Genomic DNA, 25,142 nt, shown 5'->3' on the forward strand with positions numbered 1-25,142 from the left:
AGATTTGTCAGTCACCAGTGGTCACGAACTGGCAACCCATGGGCCAGCTTTGGCCACAGGTGGAAGTTGGGATGGGCTCACACCATTTTTTGATGGATCCTACATTTTTAAATCAGTAGGATTCGTATAAAAATCTGGATTTCCATCTCCTCTTGAACAATCAGAAGATCTGACACCATCAGGCCTGAACCCCTCATGCAACAGTCATCTCCGGTCCCTTAGAGGGGCACCCTACGTTTCCCACCTAGCCCTCGTGGGCACTGTATTTGATCACCCGATGGTATATTTGGTAGCTATGGTAGATGGTTTTGAAAGAAACTCACAACAATCCCCCCCATCCCACAGGCCCCTTTACCGTGTGCCTTTGCCCCTTCGTTCATTAAGAGTCTCTTAATTTCCACTATTTTAAATCCAGCCACACAACCAACATGACAACCACCAGCCGTAACCACAGCAGCCAGAGTTACACTCAGAAATTAAAGTTCAGAACGTATAACATGGTAAAAACATACCCAGGTAAACTCAGATTCATCTAACAAAACATCTCTCAACCAATGCAGCCAACTTCCCCACAGAGCCAGCCCAACAGGCCTTCGAGCTTCCGAGCCTTGGCCCCCGGTCCCCACTCCTCAGCCAACAGCCCAGGCCACCAAGCCTACTCTCTGGGTCAGTTCATTTTAGCCAACAAGTTTGCTGACTGGCAGTAGAGACTGGTCAAACCAAAGCAAATAAAATAGCTCTTCAAGGAAGGGGCTTCCTTCGTGACAATCATGCTAACGGGAAACCAGCCAAGATCTATTGTGTCGCGGGAACCACGGAGCACGGTGAACTTTGGGTAAAATGGTTGTGGCACACTGAAATTCTTGAATCACATTTGCATCCTGTATAAAATTCTTGTACATATTTGGCCATTGCTCCATGCAGAGATCTGTTTCACATAAGTAGTAGTTCCGAAATCTGTTTTTTTAAAACTCTCTTTGGAAAAAAAAGTGAATTTAAATTTAGTAATGTGGCATTACAGTCCTTGGAAATAAAATTAATTTTATACTGTTGTTCTGACAAAGTAAAGGAAATGCACGATCCGAAGAGGCATGATTTATGCTTTTTTTTCCCAAAGTTCTTCTTCTCTTCCAAAGGGAAGGTTTTCAATGTTTCCCCAAAGGATGTTGGTTGGAATGGTGGTCCCATGGGAGGCTCCTTAAAAAAAAAAAAAAAAAAAAAAAAAGAGGAGGAGGGGGAAAATCAATTCTTTGGTCAAATCTGCTGGGAAGTGCTCTGTGCTTCTCTTAGAGTCATCATAATATTGGCATAGCAATGCCTCTTACAGGAACTGCAATAAAGAAACATTTTTAACTTTGCCTAACGCAATAATCCCCTAATTTATTAGAACACAGAACCCTATTTTCAAGCAACACCCATTAAAGTCCCTTGAGGCTGGAGGATCATGGAGCCCACTTTAAGAAACACCGCCTTAGCCACCGGGGGGAGGGGAGGTGGGGCATCAGCCTGGTTTTCCACCACATGGTTTTGAAATAGTCATCATCTCTCCCAAGTGACAAAGGATAAGCTATAGTTTCTACTTTTAATTCATTTCTCCAACAATTCCTATAATATTTGGTGTCTGATAAAGACATTTTAAATGAAAAGATACATTCAAATTTGGGACCAAACAGGCAGCACGATGTTCCTATTCGGCCTGCCGCCTGTGCCTTTGAAGTGGCTGTTTCTGCTCCAGCCGTTTCCACAGCCTCTGGACCTCGCTCCCAGGTGCTGGAACATGCTGTTCCAAACTTCAGCCAATCACACAGCCCTGCCTTCTCCACCCGGCTTGCATACAGGAGAAAAAAATGTGCCTTTTTTTTTTTTTTTGCAAACCCATGAAGAGCGATATCTAAAGAACAGACAGTATTGAAAGCATTTGGAGTTACTGGATTTCCTCACAAAACCTCATTGTTGCTAAATCCAAAAGATGAGCATGACGATATCCAGAAGTCTGCCGACTATCCCCCTTAAACTCTGCTGTCATTTCTTTAAAGCTCCCGTTCATGCCAGCAGCATGTCATACGATCAAACTCCAAGGTGCCTCAGCTAGGTTCTGGCACCTTTCTGGGAGCTAACACATCTTTCACTCGAGAGAACTACGGGGCTAGACTCCATTTATACTTTCTCCCTCCTCCCCACCCTGTGATCGAAGAAGAAATTTAAATCCAAAAATTTAATTCATTCAAAAATCGATTTCCTCATAGCCGTCTGTGTGCAGTGAATGGAACAGCAAAAATCCCTATCCTATTGGAGCTGACATTTAAGCAGATGGCTCAGGCAGAGAAGTTTCCAGCTAACATGGTAACTCTTGTCATGAGAGCCAGTCCAAGAAGGAGGTAAATCTACTTTTAGCTGAGTTGTTGGGTTTTTTTGTTTTGGGTTTTTTGGGTTTTTTTTTTTAATATTTATTTATTTGGCTGCACTGGGTCTTAGTTGCGGCACGTGGGATCTTCGTGGGGCATGCGGGATCTTTTTTTAGTTGCAGCATGCGGAATCTTTAGTTGTGGCATGCGAACTTAGTTGCGGCGTGCGGGCTCTTAGTTGCGGCACGTGGGATTTAGTTCCCTGACCAGGGATCGAACCCGGGTCCCCTGCATTGAGAGCGCGGGGTCTTAGCCACTGGACCACCCGGGAAGTCTCAGCTGGCTTGTTGTTTTGCAAGGAAGGGATTCAAAGTCAAATAGGAGGGTTCACATGGGCTGTCAACTGTGGGTGAAGAGCTGCTGTCATAGGGGTGAGGAGTCCAGGCTGCTGTGGGGAGAGAGACCCTGGCAGAGAAATGCCCTAGAATCTTCCCCCGTCCCCGTGGAGGGAGCAGAGACCCGGGCTGTGGACACCTCCATCATGGACCCCTGAAGCCTGGGGGAGCAGATGTGCAAAAGGCAAGGTGACTGCAAGAGGAACGCAGAGGGGACAGTGAGGTGAAAACGTTAGGGAACCCTCAAGTGGTACAAGGGACCGAGTTAGTTAAGTCAAGTCGCCTGCACAGCTTGGAACCCTAACTGGATCCTTTGCTAAAATACATCTTCAGCCTCCAGCAAAGTTCAGTGTGATCTGGGCCAGGGGAGGGGGGCAGCCAGGGACAGGGACAGTATTCCAGAAAAAGCTGTGCCACTTGCTGGCCATCTGGGGATTCTTGGAGGAGGAGAGCATCAGGCAACAGATGCTCCAGCCTGAGAGCTCCGGAGTCCGGCCCCCTAGGCACCTCTCTGTCCACAGACACCGCTCCCCTTCCCGTGGGGCGTGCCCCTTCCCACGCCCCTGCGCCATCATTGCCAGGTTGCTCTCTGGTTGAGTAGAGCACGTTCTTTGGTGGTTTCCTGAGAAAACGTACGAGAGAGGTTCATGTTCTGGGTCTCCGTGGAAGAGCTGGTCAGCCTCTCACTCATCCCCCCACCCCACCCCCTGACCTTGGCTCTCACCATGGCTCTGGTCCCCGGGCCTCCTTGCTGTTTGCTCCTTAACTGTTTGCTCGGGTGGGCTCCTTCCTCAGGCTGCCAGCTCTTGCAGTTCTGCTGTCCAGAAGGCTTTTCCCCACTTACCTTTATTGCTCTTTCTCACTCCGGTCTTTACTCAAATGTCACCTTCCCCATGACCCCACTTAATACTTCCACCTTTCCCCCGCACTCTCTGTGCACCCTCCCTGTTTTGTTTTTCTCCACAGCCCTTATTACCACTTGTTATGAATTGCAACCCCCCCAAAACAAATGTGTTGAAGTCCTAAGCCCCAGGACCTCACAGGTGACCTTATTTGCATTGCAGAGCTAATTGGTCAAATAAAAGTGAGATCACACGGGAATAGGGTGGGCACCTAATCCAATATGACGGGTGTCTTTATTAGAAGAAAGATATTTGGAGTCAGGTGCACAGGTGTCACGTGGAGAATGCCACGTGACAATGAAGACAGAGGTTGGAGTTACGCGGGTACCAGCCAAGAAACACCAAAGGGTGCCAGCAAGCCATGTGAGCTCGGAAGAGTTCCCGACAAATCACAGAGGGAGCATGGCCCTGCCGACACCTTGGTTTTGGGCTCCTGGCCTCTATGACTGTGTGACTTTGTTATGGCAGCTCTAGGAAACCAATACGCCATCTGATATTCTCTGTTTTAAATTACTTGTATTATTTATCATCTGCCTCACCTCACAAGAATGCCAGCAGCACAGGGGCAGGGACTTTTATCTGTTTTGTTCACTGCTGCATCCTCAGGGTCTAGAGCAGTGCCTGGCACAGGTAAGTGGTTTATAACATTGGTGGAATGAATGAATAAATGAAACCTATCATGCCTCTGTACCACTGAAGACTGGGTGCATGGCTGCCTCTACCTCTCCCTTCCCACACCTGGGTACCTTCTGTGAAGCATGGATGACCCTCCATCACACCACCCTTTAATGCAACTCCAGTCACCTGCCATCCACCCTACCTGAGCTACCTGAACCCACCCTTGAACTTTGGTGTCACCTGGAACTGTCCCATCTGGGTCAGCGTCGGGGCTGGACCCAGGGTCTGGCTGTCTTGGGTGCAGATGTCCCCCAGAGAATCTGTTATAATCTGAGAAGTGAGAACAAATGGGAGTCAAGAAAGAGCTCTGGTGGTCCAGTGGTAAAGAATCCGCCTTCCAACACAGAGGACGCAGGTTCGATCCCTGGTCGAGGAACTAAGATCCCACAGGCCGCCGGGCAACTAAGCCTGTGCGCCACAACTACTGAGCTCGCGCGCCTCAACTAGAGAGAGAAAAACCCTCATGCCACAACTAGAGAGAAGCCCATGCACCACAACAATAGATTCCCACATGCCTCAACGAAGATCCCATGTGCCGCAACTAAGACCCGATGCAGCCAAATAAATAAATAAATACATCTTTTAAAAGAAAGAAAGAAAGGGCCCAGGGCCTGGGGCAGGGGAGCAGCCTCCTTCACCCGCAGGTCTGAGGGCTGAGCTGGAGGAATAGAACAGGAGCAGAAAGGGAATCAGAGCTGGAGGGGGTCAGGGCTGAACGGTTCAGGACAGAGGCTGTGAGGATGTCAGGCGGGCAAGGGCTCTTGCTGTTGGGTGAGGCTGAGACACGTGGGTGGGTGTGTGGGTGTCCCGAGAAGGGACACGAGACGTGTAACTGAACACTCGGAGGGAGACTGCCAGGGGCGAGCCCAAGCTGGGGGAACGCCTGACGGGGACCCCAAGGCCTGAACGGGGGAAAGAGGCCAGCTGGGCAACGGGAGAAGGAGGGTCAAAGGCCCAGAAGACACGGTGGAGAGTGGGCAGAGACGATGAGAAGAGGAAGAGACCCAAGAGGGCAGCAGCTTGGGGACCTCGTTTTGGACTCCCTCCTTGGAGCAGTGAAAACCCATGCTGGCAGGTGGGGATGGGGGCATCCAATAGGGAATGGCTTGACCGTCTACTCCTTTTTAAAAGACCGCTCTGGTGCCCGTGGAGAAGGGGTGGACTGAGAAGCACCGACGGACGTGGGGCTGTGGGCGAGGTGAGGCTGGTGGCCAGAGATGGGGCAAAGCTTTCTAAGGGGTAGAATGGACCACATTTGGTGATGGGTGGCTGTGCAGGGGAAGGAGGGGGTGACTCGAGGACAACTGCTGGGGAGGAGGTGGTCCCTCGCCCTGGGAGTCAGGCCAGGAGCGAGGATGCTGCACCTGGAACAAAGGGCTTCCTCCCCGACTTCCGCGCTCCCTCTCGCTCATTAAGCTCCCGCCACACCAGCCTCCTTTCGGTCCCTCAGACGTGCCAATCTCACTCCCACAAGAGGACCTTTTGCCCCCCTGTCCCTCTGGCAGGAACACTGTGCCCCAGCCCTCAGCCTGGCTAGATCCTCGTCTGGCCAGGTCTCGACGCAGATGCCGCCTCCTCGGAGAGGCTTTCCCTGACCACCTCCGCCTAAAGTCGGCCCGCAGGTCTCTGCCCCATTGCCCTGCTGTGTTACCATCTGCAAATGACCATTTGTTCACACGGCCGTCAAACATCCCCTCCCACCAGCACGTGGGCTCGGTGGCGGGGTCCCTCTGTCTCATTTACCACGTATTCTCCAGTGGCTGCCAGCGGAGCTGCTGAGGAAATCATCGCAGAACGGACCAATGCATTAACGCAGCGTTCAGGACCCGGGTTAGGCTGGGGCTGCAGCTTTCAGAGCCATGGCATACAGACGGCGATTTAAGCTCCAGGAGAGCGGGGGAGCACCCAGGGCAAGAGGGCAGGGTAAGAGGAAGGCCTCGGACAGTCCTGAGACACTTGGCAGACAAGCCCTGGGAGAGGAGAGAGGAGGTGCTGGCACGGGACCTTCAGAGAGAGGTGAGACTGGGACGAGGCAAAGCAAGACCTCCCCAAGGGCTTGCGGTTGGGAGCCAGGGAGCCTGGATTCAACTCAGGCAGGCGCTCCAGGGACCTGGGGCCCATTCCCTGAAATCCACATCACCTCGGGAGTTCCCCAAAGTTGGTGTTATCCTTACCCCACTTCACTAATGAGGAAGAGGGTTTCAGTTACCCAGTGAGTGGCGGACCCAGAGTGTGGACCCACTATTGCAACGGAGCCCACGGTTTCAGCATCTCCCCTCCACATCACCAAGCTTCCTCCCGAGCTATCACGGAAGCCATGGGGACAGCTGTGAAGAGGAGGGAGAGGTCGGCAGCAGGTTGAGTGGCCAGGAGAGCAGCTGAGATAAGAACTGAAAAGCAGGTTCAAGCAACCATCCGGGGGTGGATCGTGACCGGTCAGCACCAGTGTAGACAGGAGCCAGGCTGGAGAGGAGTGAGTGGGAGGTGAGGACGCAGGGACGGCAAGTGGGGGTAACTTTGGAGAAGTTTGACTGTAAAGATGAAGCAAGACACAGGGTAGTAACTGGAGGCGCCCTGGGTGCACAGGAGGGTTATTTTAAGGTGGAAGAAACCTGAGTGTTTTGAAGTTGGAGCCAGCAGAGAAGGAGTGGTTAAAGGAGCATTAAAAAAACTAAAGTGAAGGGGGTGAGGTGCAGAGGTGGAGAGAGCATCCAGTGTGGGGAAGCATCCTGGCGCCTCCTTTCTGTGAAAAGTAAGAGGTGAGGGCATCTGAGCAGAAAATGCGAGATGAGGGGTAGGGTGGGAGCAGGGGCAGAGTTGAGAGTGGGCTTGGTCCGCAGTAATTCAGCTTCGCAGAGCTGCCCAAAGCCGCAAAGGGTCCTGTGCGGGTCTGGTGACCATTCTTGGTGCCGTCAGTCCACCCAGGGCTGAGGTGTTCTTTGGGGGCACTTGGCAGGCATCCAGGGCTGAGGTTGTACCAGGAGGGCTCCATGCGAGGAGTGAGGTCAGGCAACGGGCAAATGGGATTGGGACAACACGGAGTCTAACCTGGAGGAGAAGGAAGTGGGGGTGGGAAGGCGCTGAGGCATAAGGAGGAAGTAGGGACAAATGAAAATGTTGAAATGCACAGAGTGAAAGAATAAAGGTGTGACATAAAGCATAAAGCACAGCAGCATCTGAAGTAGGGACTTCAAAGACGGAGTAGTTTCCAGCTGTGTCAAGGTAAACAGAGGAACTGTGGGTGTGGGAGGTGTGGCTGAAGTCTCAGCCCTCCGGGCAGGATGCAGGCCTCACAGAAGTCACTGCAGCTTGGAAGGGAAGCACAGTAGCCATGGAGTAGAATGAGGTCTTCTGTGTGTGCGTTTTGTGTTGTTTTGTTTTGCCTAGGCGAGCCGTGTGTGTGTGTGTGTGTGTGTGTGTGTGTGTGTGTGTGTGTGTGTTAGAGCATTTACACATACAAAGGAGTAAACTATAGAAAGGGAACCCATCCCTCTCCCTGCAAAGGCTTTGCCGGCCCAGAGGGACCACGTTCCCCCTTTCTTCTGTATGGGGGCTCCTCCCCCATCACACAGGCTTAGGGCAGTGGTGGGGAGGGGTAGCTCAGGGAAGCCATGTGGTCCAGAAAGAAGCCTTCCGCCCTCCCTCCCTCCAGAACTGCAGGGGTGCAGGGGGCATGGACACGCCCCAGTTCCAAAATCCTTTGTTCCCCGACTCCCAAGATAGCTGGCTCCCCGGCTTCCCTCCCACCTCTTTGGGCACCCCTCCTCCACGGCCCACCATGTCCTCTCGCCCTGCCCTTAAGGGGTGGTCTGCTCTGCCTCCTCCCTTCTCCCCCAAACCTGGTCCCTTCCCACAGCTCCATTTTCTGCCTCTAGAGTCACCATGGCCTGGAAGTCCCTCTGCTGAGCCCCAGCCCCATACACTAATTGTCCACCTTGGATGTCCCTAACGTGCTTCCAACCCAACACACCCGAGCTGGACTCATCACCGCCCCCTCTGCCTGTGGCGCCCCCATCTGCAACAGCCATGAGTCAGTTTATGGACACCCAGCCTCTGTTCACCCCAGGACTGAAACGGGATTAGATTTGGTGAGGCGACAGCCCGCTCCTTTAGGCCTTGTGGTTTGGGGTGTCTGAGTCGAGCACATGACCAAGGCTTAGGACATTCCATACTGGCAACACAGTACCTCCGGGGTAACACACAGTCACAGCTGCTCCCAGGGTTTGGCATGAGGGACCTGGGACCTGAGGGACCCTAACCCCGCCTCTTTCATGATAGATACGAATCTGAGAGGCCACGAAGCCAACATCCCCTCTTCACATGGAGGCTGAGACTAATAACAGGCACACTTACTGTGCCAGGCTCTCTACACGTGGGGATCTCATTTCATCCTAACAAAACATGTACTAGCTCGGCCCCACTTTTCCCCACTCTGAAGAGGAGGGATTTGAGCCACGAGGGGTTAAGCACCTTGCCCAGGTCACACAGCTAGAGAATGTGGTGCCCAGCTTTCAAATCCAGCCACCTGATTCCAAGGCCTTGCTCTGACCACTAGACCACCCTGTCAGAGGCTGACAGAGGCCGCAGACCAACCAAGCCATGGGAGGCATAGAGGCCAGGCCTGCTCTCACTGTCAGACCTGAGTCAGGGCAGACCTGAGGCCAGAACTGCCGCTAGCCTTTGCAGTTATGTGCAGTATAAATTCCCTTCTGCTCAAGCCAAATATCTTTGGGGTTTCCTGTAAATTCAGACCAAAAAAGTCGTAACTGATAACACGGCCCCTCAGTGGTTGGCAGGCATCACCACCTGCTCAGTAATTCAGTCCAAGAGCTGGGGCTTCGTCCTCCTTGCTCCCTCTCCTTCATCTCTCACATCCAACTAGTGACCAAAGCCTGAATCCCAAACATCACTTGGATCTGTCCCCTTTTCTTTCCACCCCAGTCCAGGCCACCATTTTTTTAAAAATAAATTTATTTTATTTATCTATTTTTGGCTGCACTGGGTCTTTGTTGCTGCGCACAGGCTTTCTCTAGTTGTGGCGAGCGGGGGCTACTCTTCATCGCGGTGCGTGGGCTTCTCATTGCAGTGGCTTCTCTTGTTGCGGAGCACGGGCTCTAGGCACGCGGGCTTCAGCAGTTGTAGCACACAGGCTCAGTCGTTGTGGCGCACGGGCTTAGCTGCTCCGCGGCATGTGGGATCTTCCCGGACCAGGGCTCGGACCTGTGTCCCCTGGCACGGGCTCTAGGCACGCGGGCTTCAGCAGTTGTAGCACACAGGCTCAGTCGTTGTGGCGCACGGGCTTAGCTGCTCCGCGGCATGTGGGATCTTCCCGGACCAGGGCTCGAACCTGTGTCCCCTGCACTGGCAGGCAGATTCTTAACCACTGCGCCACCAGGAAAGCCCTTTTGCTGGGTTTTGATCACAGCCTCCTTGCTGTCTCTCTACCTCCAGCCTGCTCCCACCCACAGACTTACCCCCCATTCCCTAAGATCCAGATCTTACCATGTCACTTCCTGGCTTAAAACCCTCCAGAGCCCTCACTGCCCCCAGGATAAATTCCACTCCCGTCCAGGCTACCACTCCTCTGGTCTCATGTCCCTTCACACCCAGCTCTACCTACCTGCTTCTAGGGTACCACCAGCCCCACACCCCACTGCGTCTCTGCCCCGAATGTTCTTCCTCCCCTTCTTCGCTCCGTGAATACCCATTCGGTATCCCTTCCTCTACAAGCCGAGCCAGTCACTCTCTGCTCTTGGCTCTGTCAACACTGGGCACTTCTTATTGTCTGTATTAGCTTCAGTCTTTTTTTTTTTACAAACTTAATTTTTATTTATTTATTTATTTTTGCTGTGTTGGGTCTTCGTTTCTGTGCGTGGGCTGCCTCTAGTTGCGGCGAGCGGGGGCCACTCTTCATCGCGGTGCGCGGGCCTCTCACTATCGCGGCCTCTCTTGTTGCGGAGCACAGGCTCCAGACGCGCAGGCTCAGCATTTGTGGCTCACGGGCCTGGTTGCTCCGCAGCATGTGGGATCCTCCCAGACCAGGGCTCGAACCCGTGTCCCCTGCATTGGCTGGCGGATTCCAAACCACTGCGCCACCAGGGAAGCCCCTAGCTTCAGTCTTGTAAGCATCACTCTTTACTGGACTGTGAGCTCCTTGAGGGCAGGGCCTCTGCCTCATTCATCTCATCCCCAGCCCCAGAGCCAGCCTGGCACAGAGCAGTCACTCAATAAACACTCATGGAAAAGATGAATAAACGAAGTGTTCCCAGGAACAGGGTGGGTGGTGGGTGGTTCTATACCTTTTCTCTGGGGGTGGCCAGGTTCGGAGGAAAAAATAACGTCACATGATGATCACAGCCTTTTATCGACAGACAAGCACACTACATATTTGATCCCCATGCCATTGTTGCTTCCATTTTATGGATGAAGATACTGAGGTTCATGAAGATTTACAGTGTAGAATTCAGTGCACACGTTCACAAAATCCACTCTTTTTTTGAGGCGCAAGCTCTGGCCAGACTATGATCAGACGTCAATAGGTCAGCTGAATGAAGACATGTTCTTGCCCACACTGGCCACAGGGGGGCAATCGATTGCTGGCGTGAGAGTCACCGCCCCACTCCTAACCACCCTTGGAAAGCTTTGGATCTGGGTGTGGAAAGGGAATAGCCAGCACTGAGGAGAGACCAGGGGAGAGGGGCCATGGCTGGGGTTGCTATTTCAGGATCTGCCAGAAACAGTCCAAACTGGAGCGGGGCCCGGGGGTTACCACTAATGCCAAGAGTCAGAAGCTGGAAACATAGACCGTATACCCTAAACTTGCATTACCAGCATATTTAATAACAAGCCACAGGAAGAGATGGGGCAGTGATGGGGCAATGCTGGGGCACCCAAGACCTCCAAATGGGGGACAGTGACCCACAGCCCTCAGCAGGGACAAGTCACTGGCCTGTCAGACCACGGCCACCCTGCATCAGAGATGGGACAGGGCCCAGCAGGCAGGGGGCTGGTCAGCGTCTGCGGGCACCGAGCATCCTGGGGGTGTGGCCTCTTCAGTGCCCAGGACACACAGCAGTTGCCCGGGGGCCCGTTCATTCCTGGAGCGCTGACCTCCCAGACCCACACCATGAGCACTTCAGGAGGTTGGATGGAGCAGATCAGAGGCAGCAGCTGAGTGCAAGGATCCCAAGTTGAGGTCTCACGACAATCCAGGTTTCTCCCAGGCTGTCATCTGCACCGCACATGGATCAAAGGTAGCAGGAGTTCCTCATGCAGCCGGTGTGCTGGAATGGGAGCTCTCTGGGAGACAGACCACACAAGGCTCGGGAATCTGTAACAGACAGCCACCCCCTGTCTTTGCTGGGAAGGGAGCCAAGGAATGACAAACCTTTCCAGCTCAAAGTGAGACTCAGGGGCTGGAGGAAGGTTAAGGCAAGATGTCCACCCATCTGTGGCCCCGGCCTTTCCATCAAGGACAGCATAGGCTAATGGAGCTTGCTGGTGACCGGATGCCTGGCCTCACTCCACGGCACTCAGACCTACAGCCATCCCCCACCTCTCCCTCCCAGCCGGAGCCTGAGAAATGCCGTGACAGCAGCACCCATTTCCCAATTTTCTGAATTATTTTCCTCCCCACTCAGTCTGACAGCCTTGACCAGGGTCAGAGTTCCACAGCAAACATCTCAGTATCTTTCTCCAGGAACACTGAGGTCTCCAGCACATGCCACGGGCCAGCTACCCAAGCACTGAGCTGAAGGGATAGCAAAGGCAGGAAGTTGGACGAAGAAAGCCTTTGCCTACCCCATCTTCTCTAACCCCACCGGGACACCCCCAGCCCTGCCTGGGTGTGAGCAGACACCATGATGCTGGGGGCACAGTCCGTCCCTCCATCAAATCTCTCTACGCCTCTAACACCACCCAGACTTGAACCCAAAGGCCAACCCAAGTCATCACCTTGACCTCCGATCCCTCTGTTCTGTCCACTTGGATTTTTCTTCCATAGGTGTAGATATTCCAGCTGACCCTCTGAGCTCACCCGCACCCTCAGGTTCAGGCCAGGAAAGCTTAGCCCAGCGGGTTGGGGAGTTGCTGAGGCACCTGGAAGGCCATTCCCAGCAGCAAGAAGGTATCTAGCAAGGCTGCTGGGAAGTAAGGATGGGAAGGAGGACACGGAGCGGGAGGGGAGGAGTTGAGGTTCCAGTCCCGGAAACCATATGACAAATGTGGTGTGAAGGTTCATTCTTTTGGGAAGAGAGGCCATATTTTGCATCAGCGTCTCAAAGAGTGGTGAGAAATCAGGGAAAGAGAGGACAGAGCAAAGAGGGCAACCCAAGGGGTCCTTCTCACTCAGGGATGCCACCCCACCCCCAGAGCTCGGACTCAAGCAGGAGCCCCAGGGTCCAGTTCCGGCTCTGTCATTCACTTGAGCATGTCACTTTCTTCTCTCTGAGCTTCCCCATGTGTAAAATGAAGGGTTCACAGCAGAACTGGAGACTCTGTCCCAGATGGGGAAGGAGAACAGAGCATAGTATGGAGATGGGAGAAAGGATGGAAATGCAGCAAATTCAGCAGAACTTATGGGCAAGGGGGTGGGTGAACCTGGACACAATAAAGAGAGGGAGTTCCAGCCCCTCCCCCAGGACACAGCAAAGGGAGGTGGGGAATGTCCCGGGGCTGGCCCGCCTACACACACACACACACACACACACACACACACACACACACACACAACACACACACACACCCCTGGCCAGCCCTCTCTCCAAGGGGGTGGGATCAGCATGCCTGAGGTGAGAAGTCCACAGCTCAGCAAGGCCAGTGTGGCACAGCTGTCCGGGATTAGCACCAAATCCTGGGCTGCTCTGCGCAGGGATCACACGTCGTCAGCTTCACAGCTGCACCCTGCCCACTCCGGCCCCTCACCCCTCATCGGCCCTTCCTCGCCAGCACTCACTCCCTTCTCAGAGGGAAGCTGGGACCCTCCCTGCCTCTGCCCTGGCAGGCAGGGGAGGGGCTTTAGAGTGGGCGGGGCAAGAGAGGTCAGAGGCATCCCTGGTGAACAGCCCCACCCACAGAAACCTGGGAATCCCTTGGTACAACACTGAACAGAGGAGACAGACACAGAAGGCTGCCCTCGCCAACCCCTATGGCTCTGCCCAAGGCAGCCTTGGCCTAAAATTACCTTGTCTTTAGGCCACCCAGGCCCTTCCCTCCAGATGGTTCCTGTCCTTGGAGAGACAGAGGCAGGAGGGCCAGATGGAGCCCCTACAGCTGGGAACCCTCAGCCCCAGCTTCCCGGAGCAGCGTGCTCCTGAGGCCCCCCAGCTGTTAGGAATCTTGTCACCTACCCCCCCATGCACACCCCAAAGCCCCTTGCTCTGGGCCACACAGGTCCCCCCACCTGAGCAGGGGCTGTGGGGAGGGGGCCCCAGCACACCTCCCCATCCCCCAGGCTCATCCAGGCTCCTGGCTCTGCCCTAAAACTCCATCCACACTCCCATCCCTGCCTCAAGAGGGAGGCCACAGTGAGGAATCATACCCAAACCCCTCTCCGGGGGAAAAGGCTTCCTGAAGGAGAGGACGGGAGGAAGCAGAAGCCCGGGGCCTGGGTTGGCCGAGTTCCTGTGGCCATGGCTCTCCCCAGCCTCCCAGTGGGATGGGCAGTGCTGGGGTGACACCACGCTGGGCCTTAGCACTAGGTGGGGCTGGCGCAAAGCGGGGTGGCGTGGGTGCTGGGAAGAAGGGCTCCCCAGCACACTGTGGCTCCTCCAGACTCCCTCCTGTTTGATCCGCCCTGCTTCTCCCTCTCCCGCAGTTACACAGTGACCTAGAAAAAGGCCGTGGGTCGGGGCGCCGCTGGGCCGGAGAGACGACCGGGAGAGGGAGGGAAGGGCAGCCTCTCCGCTCAGATCCCGGCACCCCTGGGATAGCCGCCGGCCCACCCCGTGGGCTTCCAGAGCTGGAACGGGAGACGCTGAAAAGCTGCGTCTGTGGCTGAGCGCAGAGAGCCCGGTCAATACGACGGCTTCCAGCCCCTGCGTCCCCAGTCCCGAGGCGCTGCGGCTCTCATCCGGGCGGGCTCTCTCACCTGTGTGTGCGCGCGCGCGCGCGCGCCAGCATCGCCGGAGGGCTTCCCGCTGCAGCCGTCTGGCGCTGGGGGCCGCTCCCTCGAAGTCGGGCGTGGAGTCCGCGGGCCGCCGGTTGGCCGCGACCCCTGACGCAGCCGGGCGCGCCTAGGAGTCATCCTCGCCTCCGCTGGCGCCGCCGGGCTCTCCCTCCCGGGACGCGCGCAGCTCTCGGGCCAGCAGCGCCGTCAGACCCTGGGCGCGGAGCAGCAGGCCGGCGCCCAGGAACAGGAGCCCGCAGAGCACGAGCAGCGACAGCACGCCCAGCACCGCCGCCTGCACGGCGCGCGGCCCCTCGGGGGGCTCCGGCAGCACCCCCGACTGGTTGCAACAGGAGCTCAGCCAGGCGGCCCGGGCTGTGACGTCCGCCTGCGAGCCGTTCATGCTTCACGCTGGCTGCCCAGATGTGCTGGGGACCGCCAGATGTGCGGGAGCCCGGGGCCGGCGGGTGGGCGGCGGCCGCGTCCGGGAGGGGCCCAAGGGGCGGATCCCAGGCGCCGTGCGACCCCACCCCCTGTGTCGGAGCGTTCAGGCCCTTTCTAGACAAAGGGCTCCTCCAGTGTAGCCATGGCCCAGAATCCCAGGGCCGGTGTTACTTCTCGGCCCAAGAGCCCACACAACCACGCGCACGCACCCAACCGGCCAAACCCAGGAGTCCTGCCCCCAGGGCTCTCCCTCCCCCTTAGCAAAGGTCAGGAGATAGCCCTCCCTCAGAATCCCAAAAAGATCTTCCAGACCACATCCCAGGTGCTGGCTAGGGTGCTGCCCCCGCTGAGTGGGACACAGGACAAACAAGGGCCATTCCCACTTCTGGGCTTTCTGTCCCTGGGCCAAAAAGGTCAATACTGCTAGGTGGCCCAGGTGGCCACTGGGACAGGAGGCAAATAAGCAGCCTCTAGACCCTTAGTGATCATAGCCTTCCTTCATCGTGCATCATCCCCTTGGGAGACTCCTGGGGCTGGACAAGCAGGCCAGTGCCTCCTTGGTCCCAGGGGAGGGAGAGGGAGGGCTGGAGGACTTTAAGGCCTGCCCCCATTCCTTTGCTCAAGCCCCAGAGGTCAAGGAGAGTTACAGACCAAGAGGAAAGCATAGATTTGAGTCACCAGGGCTCCTGTCCTGACCTTGAGTAAATCAGTCCCCTACCTCCAGGAAATCACACCACCAAAAGGGATGGAGATGTTACTGAACTGCCCACTAAGGGGAGCTTGCTGCCAACTGGGTGTCCCACAGCCAAGCCAGGGTGGGTGACTGGAGCAGAGGCTGGCTGCAAAAAAGTAGAAAGTCTGGGGAAGCCTGGGATGGAGGAAAGACCCCCCCGCCCAGGTCTCCTGAGAACTGTAGCAACCCTGAGCTCGGTTTAAAACAAAGTCACTGTCGGCAAACACCTGACTCAGCCAACTCCCCAGAAGGGATGAGCTGATGGCCTCTAGGAGGAAAAGAAGGTTCCCCCAGACTGCAGCAGGCCAGGTAGGGTCACACCTCATCAAGGACTTGCTGAGAATTGGCCTTCCCCATCTCCAAACCCCTGAGAACCTCCTGAGTTCTCCAACTCCCCAGTGCCCCAGAGGTCAAGGGAAGGACATCAGAAAACCCCTCATGAAATAGCGCATGGCCAAAAGTGGCCTGGAATGAGAAAAACGTGCAAACACTTCCTGACCATCCTGGCACCTAACTGCTCCAGGACCATGGACAAGACCCCCAGCCCCTTTCTCCCTTAGCACAGCTGCTTATGCGCCGCTCATTTAGTTTGGTTAGAACCGGCACCTATGTAACAAAAAGCATTGTAAAATACGGAAGACTAAATCAATGAAAAGCACACAATGGAGTTCACTGGTTTTGAGCACGCTCGCCTAGAAATGAGTGAGTTACCAATGTCCTAACAACTGGCGAGGGCCAGCCCAAACTGGAAGAAGTGTTACCGGACACCAGTCCCAAGGTGGCCAATCTCTCTCCAGAGAGAGAAACACCAAATCAAATGAGCTTTCTGGTGCAAGTGGGGGCCTGTGTGTGCTCTATGAAGACAGAGGAGATATTCTTTGGGGTCATCTGAAGGAAGACCAGATGATATAAAAGGCAGGGATGTCACAGCTTCCTCAGGAAGGGAGGAGAAATAGCACAGTCATATCTAAAAGCAGTAGATCCTGATCTGTGTCTTCATTCATGGGACTGACCATGGTCACACCTGCTTATGTGAATGTCCAACAGAGTACAAAATCAATCAGCTTTAATCTATCTTTAATCCCATCCACCCACTCCCCTCATCTTGGAATAATGCCCTCAACACACACGTGTGTCCTGGCAGGTCTGCTATAAAAGTGTTAATGTTTCAGGGCAGAACACCAGCCAAGGGAGAGATGGCTCAACCCAAACTCACATTCTCAACTTTATTCACCATCCTAGTGACGGCTCCTCCGTACAGTGTAGGAAAGGGGACCCCCAACCAGGGGTGCGGAGAGACAGTGTAGGCCAGACTTGACCATCAGTGAAGGTGACAAGGACGACCAGAGACTGGCAACCACACAACAGGAAGCCAGGGGTGGCCCTTCCAAGTCTCATCAAGGACCTGGAGCGGGTCCCAGAGCCCCAAGGGCTAACAGGGCCTAACAGTACGATCCCCAGAAGCCAAGGTCCGCAAGCCGTCAAGGAGCGCCCAAGGCCCCAGCGACGCCTAGAGGGCCAGGGTGTCTTTGATGAGCCTGCGCATGGTGGTGGTGACGGAGGAGCCCAGGGCATCGGTGATTTGGAAGGAGATCTTGTAGAGATAGGGCTGCACGTCCCGCAAGCCTGTGTCAAACACGTTGTCCACCTCCGACTGCGTGGGCATCTTGGGCAGGTACTCGTGCCGGTTCATCACCTCCACGATGTTGATGATCTTCTCGCAGAGCTTCTCACCCACCTTCTCCCGGCAGATCTGCCGCTCCTGCTCCGTGGCCAGGGCCACCACGTGCACCTTGACCGTCCACACTTCCCAGGGGATGCACTCGTCTGAGAAAGGCCAGCGAGACTTCTTCTTCTGATAGAACTCCAAGGACATCTGCCCCAGCCCATCGCCCCCGGAGTTTCGCAGAGCATCCTGAGGAAGGAGGGGCAAGAGTGAGCAGGCCAAAGCCTCCGACGGGTTCTCGCCCTGTGAGGGCCTGCTTCCTACGCCCCAGGGAATTGCTCTCCTAGCTTCTTTAGTCCTTCCGGGAGGGCAGGGAATGAGACCCAGCGAGTAAAGGATTCGTGTGAAGTGCCACAGCAAACTGCCGGCCTAAAGCTGAAGGGTCCAAGCAAACAAAATCTGTGTGCTCACCCAACTCCTCCAGCTTTGCTCAGAAGTGAGGTCTTTAAAGCACATACTCTGGGCCAGGCTCTTTACACACACAATCCTGCTCGCTCCCCTCAACAAGTCTGTGCGGCAGGTGTGTAACCTCCATTTTACCGAGGCAGAATGAGGCTCAGAGTCACTTGCCAAAGTCCCAGGCCAGTGGATGACGGCGCCAGGGTGTGAATCCAGATTGTCTGATTTCAAAATCTTTGCCTTTCAACTTTACAAGAAGGGCCTTCCTTCTCCTTCCACAACCCCGCCCCTTTGGCCCCCATCCTTCAGAAGGTTCTCCAAAATCACCTTCTCTCCAACGTCTCCTTCTCCCCAGGCCAATTAGGCACAATCCTACTTCATTCACTCAATCACAACCTAAACTCACAGCCTCTAAAGAAAAGCCTCTGAAGATCCTAAACAGAGAGACAGAAGCCAAGGAACCGAACGGGGACAGGAGGGGAAGGACAGACCGGACCTGGAGCTTCTCCCTCTTCTCCTCTGAGAAGCCAATGGGGCCACCTGGTCCGATAAATCTGCCTGCCCCCCCGTGGGGTGTGGCGACCCCACACTCCTCCTCCTAGTGCAGCCGAGACCCTAAAGCACCTTTCCATCTGGGTCAGGGCCAACCCAGAATGTAAGGATGCCTCCCTCAAGTCCTTAACCGCCCATCAGGAGTAAGTCTCTCCTTCACGAACAAACCAAGCTCGTGTGCCCTCAGCTGACAGTGATAACAGCTGCCACTTCTATAACGCTTCCTGTGTGCAGGCTGTCAAGCACTTGACATATTTGACTCATTTAATCCTCACGGTGCATATGCCCCATGAGGTGGGTACAATTTTCATCCTAATCTTACACCCAGTGAGACTGAGGCTGGGAGGAGAGGAAGCACTTGCCCAAGGTCACACACTTGTCGGGTGGTAGAGCCTGGCTCCAGAGCCTGTGCCCTTAAGAGCCCACCGTGTTCCACGTGCCGCTCATAGGCATCTGGACGACAGGGCTGAGTACCGCTGCCTCCCTTTGAAGGGGGACTGGGAAACCCTTATGAACTTGCCCTTTCTGGCCTTGGAGGGATGGGGGTGGGGGGCCCACTGTGGCCTGGGAGAGGGTCCACCCCCTGCAAGGATCACACCTCTGTGGAATGGAAGTCAGACAGACAACCCTCCTCCTCTGACCTCAGGGAACACCTTAAGAGAAACTCCCTCGGTTACTTTAAAATTTAAAAATATGCACTCATTGAAATAGTGAAACACTGCAACACTGAATGAAGACAAAATAAAAATCACGCCTCCATTCCCACCCCGAGGTGACCAACATTAGCAGACTGGCGTGTCCCGTCCACCTTTCCCCTCGCCCCTGCAGGCACACACAGACACGTGCCACGCTGCCCAAGAGACACTCCACTTGGATGCCCCCTGCCTGAGCCCAGCAACCCTCCCTCTCAGGGAGTTTCATGTAAGAAAGGCCCAAATGTGGAAGCAGAGCAGAGGGGTATCAGTAGAGAGAGCTGCAGGGTCAGGGAGAAGGTCAAGGGCCCAGGGGCAATGATCACCCCAGGGGCCCTGACCGCCAATGCTACGAGGGCTTCCTGCTCTGCTTCCTTGCATTTTTACGAGGTCCCCTCACCTCCCCGCCCCCCACCAAGCCCTCCTCACCCACAGAAGCTCTGAAAGCGCCTGTTCCTTAGAACCTGAAAGAACCTGACAAGTACACCCCGGAAGGGCAAGCTCTTCCAGCAGCAAGCCGGGGCGGGGCGGGGATGACCCTCAGGGGCCACCTGCCGCCCACTGCGCCCCACCTTACCCTGAACTCCCCGACGACCTTGCGCAGGGCGCGGTCCAGCTCCTCAGAGGAGACGCGCACGTAGGTGAAGTCGATGAAGTCGCAGTCAATGTCTTGGGTGCCCACGGTGCCGATGGAGTAGGTGCCCTCCTTCTTGTAGTGGAACTTGCCAGTGCTGCGGTGCAGGAGCACCGTGTGCAGCACGGCCAGCATGGCCTCCTCCACCTGCCGCCCCTCCACCGACACCTCCAGCACCTCCGAGCGACAGTTCATCTTGTAGCCGGTGGCCCACGCTGGGGTCGGGGACGAAGAGTAAAGACGGGCGAGCTTCGCCCCACCCGGGGACCGCCCTGCAAACGGAGCCAGGTCAGATGTGGACACCCTCTGCATGATCTGCGTGTCACCTGTGCACTTCCTTCCAGGCCCAGCCCAGCCCCTGCCACCGCAGCCCGTCTCTGCGCGGCGCAGCACAAGCTGGCAGAGAATCACAGGCTCTCAGGATCAGAGAAGGGGAGAGCCTCAAGGTTACCAGTGCAAACGCCCGGCCCAGGCCTGAATTCCATGACGGTATGCGGTGCCGTTTACGGCAAGTGCTCGCTGTGCAACACCCGTCAGCCCCTGCCCTTGAGAAGCTGCCAGGATGGAGGAGAGACAGGCAGGTAAGCATTACCCCAGAGTGGTGAGACTACACGGTGGGAATAAGAAGAAAAAGGAAGATTGGAATCTGATCTCCTGGGATCTTGGATGACCAGATTAAGGCATCTGGACTCTGTCGCAAGGGCAGTGAAGGGTCAGTGCATCACTGTCCAACACTGAATCTGTGCATCAGAGAGTTAACTCTGGTTGACAAGCAAAGAATGGCTCGTCACTATTGTGGGGTCACAGACTGCTCTGAGAAGTCAGTGAAAGCTAAGAAGACTGGACTTGAAAACCTGACTGACACATACACACCAAATCTCACGTTTCCATCCACAGACTGAGGTAAAAACTTGCCAATTTAAGGCAGAAAGGGCTGGGCAAGGAGTCCAGTTAGAGGCCACTACAGTAGTGACAGTTACAGAGACAGTGCAAGGGGATATGGGAGAGTGAAGTACAGAGTGTGGGGTCTTCACGTCCAAAGGGCCTGGGTCTGAATCCCAGCTCTCCTATATCTTGCTCTGTGACCTTAAGCAAATCATTCAACCTCTGAATCTATTTTCTTATCTGTAAATTTGGATCGTTATGAGGATTAAATAAAATAACACATGTAAAACACAGTAGAATAGTGGTTAAGAGCAGTGACTCTAAAGCCAGACGGCCTGGGTTGGAACCCCAGCTCTGCCAACTGCTCACTGTGTGATCTTGGGCAAGCTGCCTCACCCCTATGTGCCTCAGTTTCCCCAATCCATAAAAAGGGCATATTCACAATAGCTACCTTGAAAGGGTCGTCTCAAGGACGGGATGAGTAAGTATCTGTAAAGCACTTAAAGCAGTTCCTGACAAGTAGCATTAGCTGCTATAATTATTTCATTGTCATTAATGAGCGATGATGCAAGGCTACAGGACAGGACTGGTAGAAGGAGTGGGAAGGAAAGAAGAGACTTGAGGGCTTCCCTGGTGGCACAGTGGTTAAGAATCCGCCTGCCAATGCAGGGGACATGGGTTCAAGCCCTGGTCCAGGAAGATCCCACATGCCGCGGAGCAATGAAGCCCGTGTGCCACAACTACTGAGCCTGTGCTCTAGAGCCCACGATACACAGCTACCGAGCCCGTGCGCCACAACTACTGAAGCCCACGCGCCTAGAGCCCGTGCTCCGCAACAAGAGAAGCCACCGCAATGAGAAGCCCACGCACCGCAACCAAGCGTAGCCCCTGCTCGCCACAACTAGAGAAGGCCCGCGCGCAGCAAAGAAGACCCAACATAGCCAAAACTAAAAAAATAAATTTTAAAAATTAAAAAAAAAAGAACAGACTTGAGAACGAGAACTTCATCAGTAACTGAATATGAGCCCAGCAGGAGAGGGATCAGTCAAATTTCTTAGCTGAGAGGGTTCAGCCTACACACCTCCCCTGACAGAGAATTCACTACCTCTCCCAGCAGGCCATTCCGTCTTTTCAAAGCTCTACTCAGTGATTCCCTCTAGAAAAGGAATCTGTCTCTTAGTGCTTCAAACCACTAAACTTAGTTTTGACATCAAGAGCCACACACAGAATCTGTCTCACCCTTTTTCCACAAGGGGGCCTTTCGGATATTTGAAGGCAACTCTCCCATCACCCCCTTACCCGCCCCCCCCCACCCCTTCTACAGGTTAAAGGTCTCCAGTCCCCATAAACATGCCAGCCTGACATCACATCTTATCTCCTCAAGTCTGGCAGCTCTCTTCGAAGTGTATTGGTTTGTCTCTTTGTCCCTGAAGACAGGGCAGCAGTCCATGGACTGCTCAGAGATCAAGCTGGCTCTGCCTCTCGCTTGGCAATCAGCCCAGGACTACCTGTATTATCAGTTATCTTTTCACAGGTGTTAATCTTGACTGATCTCTCCAACTAGGCAGACAATTCCTTGAGGGCGGGGACTGTATCCTAGTCGTCACTGGAATCTCAGTATACCTGATTCCTAGAACAAAGTGACTGATCAATTCATCCTGATGCAAGAATTGTTGCTGGGCTGGTTCTCTAGTCTAACTTCATCCAGCAATTTCCCATCCAAAGATTCCCAGCTCTGATCCAGCTCCCCTTTCTTCCACAGACCCCTTCTTGTATCCCCCGCAAACCTTCAAACAGGCCATCCATCTCTTCACTTCTGCCCCAAACCCAGGCTCTTCCCTCATTCTCAGCGCTACTCCACTCCTTCAGGAAGTCAGTACTAACCGACCTCAGCCTCCTTCCCAACGCGGCCACCTCTGGTCTGTGATGAGCTTGTCTGCTCCCTCACCACCGACCCCAGTGAGCAGGGGACATCTCCAAGGCAGGGCCTGGGAAGTCTCGTCCCTTCGGTGCCCCCAAGGCCCAGATCTGCAGAGTACAGGGGCAGAGGCTGACTGATGCCTTCTTTGAGTCAGGCCGGAGCCCAGGGTACCCCCATCCTCACCTTATGCGGAGAGGCTGGAGCGCGGGTCCCTCAGGCTGGACCTTGCCCTTCCTCCTCCTCAGGCGCAGGTACGCCCTCCGCAGGTGCGATCTCTGCAGGTACGCCGCAAACTCCGCGCGCCCGATGAGCCGCAAGAAATGGGCTGAACGCAAAAACACACAGTTATTCGGCTCCGCATCAAGAAACCCCGGCCGGACGCAGGAAGGACTTCCCGTCCGAGTCGCGTTTCTCCAGCCACCAGTCCCGGCGAACCTCCACGGTCCAGTGCTACGCGGGAGGAGCGGACTCCTCCAGGTCTCGGGAGCGGCGCCCCGCGCCCAGCCTGGCCGGTCCCGGGAGTTCGAGGCGCGCCCGCGCTCGCACAAGAGAAGGGGGCACACAGCTAGAACGGTCCCCCACCTCCACGAAACCCCGTCCTGGACCTTCGGCCACGTACCCGCCCTCCCGGCGGGCGCCAGATCACCTCGGCAGGAGGCGGTGCCGGCGCCGGAAGCCCTGACCCTCCTCTGCGAGCCTGGCCTGTCCCACCTGCTCCAACGGCCTCCGGCGGGGGCGCGAGCAGGGCTGGCCGAGCCCTGACACTACTGCAGCTACCCAGATCGCTCTACCTCCACTCCAGAGGACAAACAGAATCATACGCTGATATATAATTTGAAATCTACCTTTTTCTGGATTATCTATCGGCTTTTAAGATTTGATGGTAAGAAGTATCTCCCTCACTTGGACGAGTCCATTCACTCCCACCACCGAGGATGTTGTTGTGTTTCGGCTGGAACAACTCACTTCCGCCATAGAGATTAGAGGGAAGGAGGGGCTTGATGGGCTCTGTGCTGCCTCCCTTGGACGAGAGGAGTCATCGGCGGCGAGCCACCCCTGGAACGGAGCCCCAAGTCTGGGCTCAGAGGCCTGGAAGGGGCATCGATCCCCCAAGATGAGGGGCGTGCCATTTGGAGAGGTGCCCTGGAGATGAGCTCAAGCCAGTGTTCTGAGTGAATGGCAAAACTTTAGCTTGTTCAAAGTGCATGATAGACAAGATCCCGAGCCCCACAAAGATGCTGGACAAAGGGGCTTAACCTTACTCCGTTATCTTCACACAGGAGCACTTCTTGGTGCTCTGCCATGACAGATCTGGTGACATTTCTTGTAAAGCTTGTAATTCTGCCATTGCCTCTGTGTGTGCCTCTTGATGTCATTCATCCATCCTGATTTTCTCCCCTATAAATGGGGCCTGGAGAAGGAGAGAGCGGCCTGCTTTACAGACCAGCATCCTCTTCTAGAGCCTGGACTTAACCAGAGGGGAATCAGGATAAAATATTGAGAGGGGAGGATCTGTAAGGAGCCAGAGGAGGGGGACCCAGGGAGGTTAGAACCGGCCCCCCGGGGGGGCGGTGAGAAACAGAGCCTAGGGACTTCCCTGGCGGTCCAGTGGTTAAGACTCCCCACTTCCACTGCAGGGGGCGTGGGTTCGATCGCTGGTGGGGGAACTAAGACCCTGCATGTCGTGTGACCAAAAATAAAACAGAGCCTAACTTCCAGAGACTGCCAATGAGTGAGGGGAGTGACTGACTGCTCTCTGTCCCCTGACACACTCATCTCAGGGCCCTTCACTGCCGCTGTCCTGACATCCCCATCATCACCACTACCAGTCACCGAGCTTTCCAAGGTACCACACCAGCACTTCACATGCACTAGTGTGTTGATTTCTCCAACTGCCTTTGAAAGTAAATACAGTTTCCCCCCAGCTTACAGATAATGAAACTGAGGCTCAGTGATATGTAGTGATGTGCTATGACGGCTAATGTTATGTCTCAACTCGACTGGGCCACAGAGTGCCCAGACATTTGGTCAAACATTATTCTGAGTGTGTCTGTGAGGGTCTTTCTGGAAGAGATTAACATTTGAATGCAGACTTAGTAAAGCAGATTACCTTCCCTAAGGAAGGTGGGCCCCATCCAATCAGTTGAAGGCCTGAATAGAATAAAAGGTTCTGACCCTCCCTGACTGCTTTCAAGATGGGACATCAGACTTGAAGTGAACTATCTGCTCCTCCCGGGCCTCGAACCTGCCCGCATTTGGAATCGCACCATCGGCTCTCCTGGATCTCCAGCTTGCTGACTGTAGCTCTTGGGACCTGTCAGCTCCCATAATCACATGAGCCAATTCCTCATAATAAATCTCTTTCTATATATACACATCCTATTGGATCTCCTTCTCTGGAAAACCCTGACTAATACACTTGCCAAAGCCACACAGCTACTCTTTCCTCATTCTGCCAGTCTTTTTACCCACTCTCCTTCCTCCACACCTCACCTTGTCCCTGGAGCCTTTCCTGCCTGAGCCCCCTCACCTATCTTATCTCACATCCAGACACTGGCCAGTCCTTGCCTCCTCGTACCTCCCTGAATCCTTACAGGGCCATTCTCATTGCAACTCTGACCCTGAGTCCTACACACATCTGGGTGGTCCTGTCAGGGAGCAAGGGTCTCAGCCCAAAAAAATGAGGCTGTGTGGAATGAATTCTCCCGTCCTATGCCACTACTCCTGATGA

At 54.9% G+C, this 25,142-nt stretch overlaps 2 protein-coding genes across 6 annotated transcripts; both read right to left on the minus strand.

Annotated features, from left to right (window-relative positions):
* Nucleotides 1-14,552: 14,552 nt before the first annotated feature.
* On the minus strand, nucleotides 14,553-14,828 carry SMIM41 (small integral membrane protein 41). The gene has a single exon (XM_055082385.1). The coding sequence runs from the start codon at nucleotides 14,826-14,828 to the stop codon at nucleotides 14,553-14,555; it is 276 nt and encodes a 91-aa protein (XP_054938360.1).
* A 1,840-nt stretch (nucleotides 14,829-16,668) lies between these two features.
* On the minus strand, nucleotides 16,669-23,229 carry ATG101 (autophagy related 101). 5 transcript variants are annotated; one of them, XM_028484006.2, is made up of 5 exons: nucleotides 22,595-23,229; nucleotides 22,375-22,518; nucleotides 21,999-22,120; nucleotides 19,549-19,877; nucleotides 16,669-17,517 (listed from the first exon to the last, which is right to left on the minus strand). In XM_028484006.2, the coding sequence occupies exons 4-5, from the start codon at nucleotides 19,798-19,800 to the stop codon at nucleotides 17,113-17,115; spliced, it is 657 nt and encodes a 218-aa protein (XP_028339807.1). In that variant the 5' UTR covers nucleotides 19,801-19,877; nucleotides 21,999-22,120; nucleotides 22,375-22,518; nucleotides 22,595-23,229; the 3' UTR covers nucleotides 16,669-17,112. The 5 variants fall into 5 exon arrangements, with proteins under 5 accessions (XP_028339807.1, XP_007100978.1, XP_007100980.1 ...); XM_007100916.4 differs by lacking the exons at nucleotides 21,999-22,120; nucleotides 22,375-22,518 and having other exon boundaries at nucleotides 22,595-22,736; nucleotides 22,994-23,229; XM_007100918.4 differs by lacking the exons at nucleotides 21,999-22,120; nucleotides 22,375-22,518 and having other exon boundaries at nucleotides 22,595-22,736; nucleotides 22,847-23,229.
* Between the last annotated feature and the right edge of the window lie 1,913 nt (nucleotides 23,230-25,142).

This window comes from Physeter macrocephalus, unplaced genomic scaffold, assembly GCF_002837175.3.
Source record: "Physeter macrocephalus isolate SW-GA unplaced genomic scaffold, ASM283717v5 random_95, whole genome shotgun sequence".
Taxonomy (NCBI): domain Eukaryota; kingdom Metazoa; phylum Chordata; class Mammalia; order Artiodactyla; family Physeteridae; genus Physeter; species Physeter macrocephalus.

Excerpts from the sequence above, each read along its gene's own strand:
- SMIM41 (XM_055082385.1), bottom strand. The coding sequence starts at position 14,828 with ATGAACGGCTCGCAGGCGGACGTCACAGCCCGGGCCGCCTGGCTGAGC.
- ATG101 (XM_007100916.4), bottom strand. The coding sequence starts at position 19,800 with ATGAACTGTCGCTCGGAGGTGCTGGAGGTGTCGGTGGAGGGGCGGCAG. Across the intron at positions 17,518-19,548 it reads AGGTCGTCGGGGAGTTCAGG|GATGCTCTGCGAAACTCCGG; the intron begins GTAAGGTGGGGC and ends CTCCTTCCTCAG.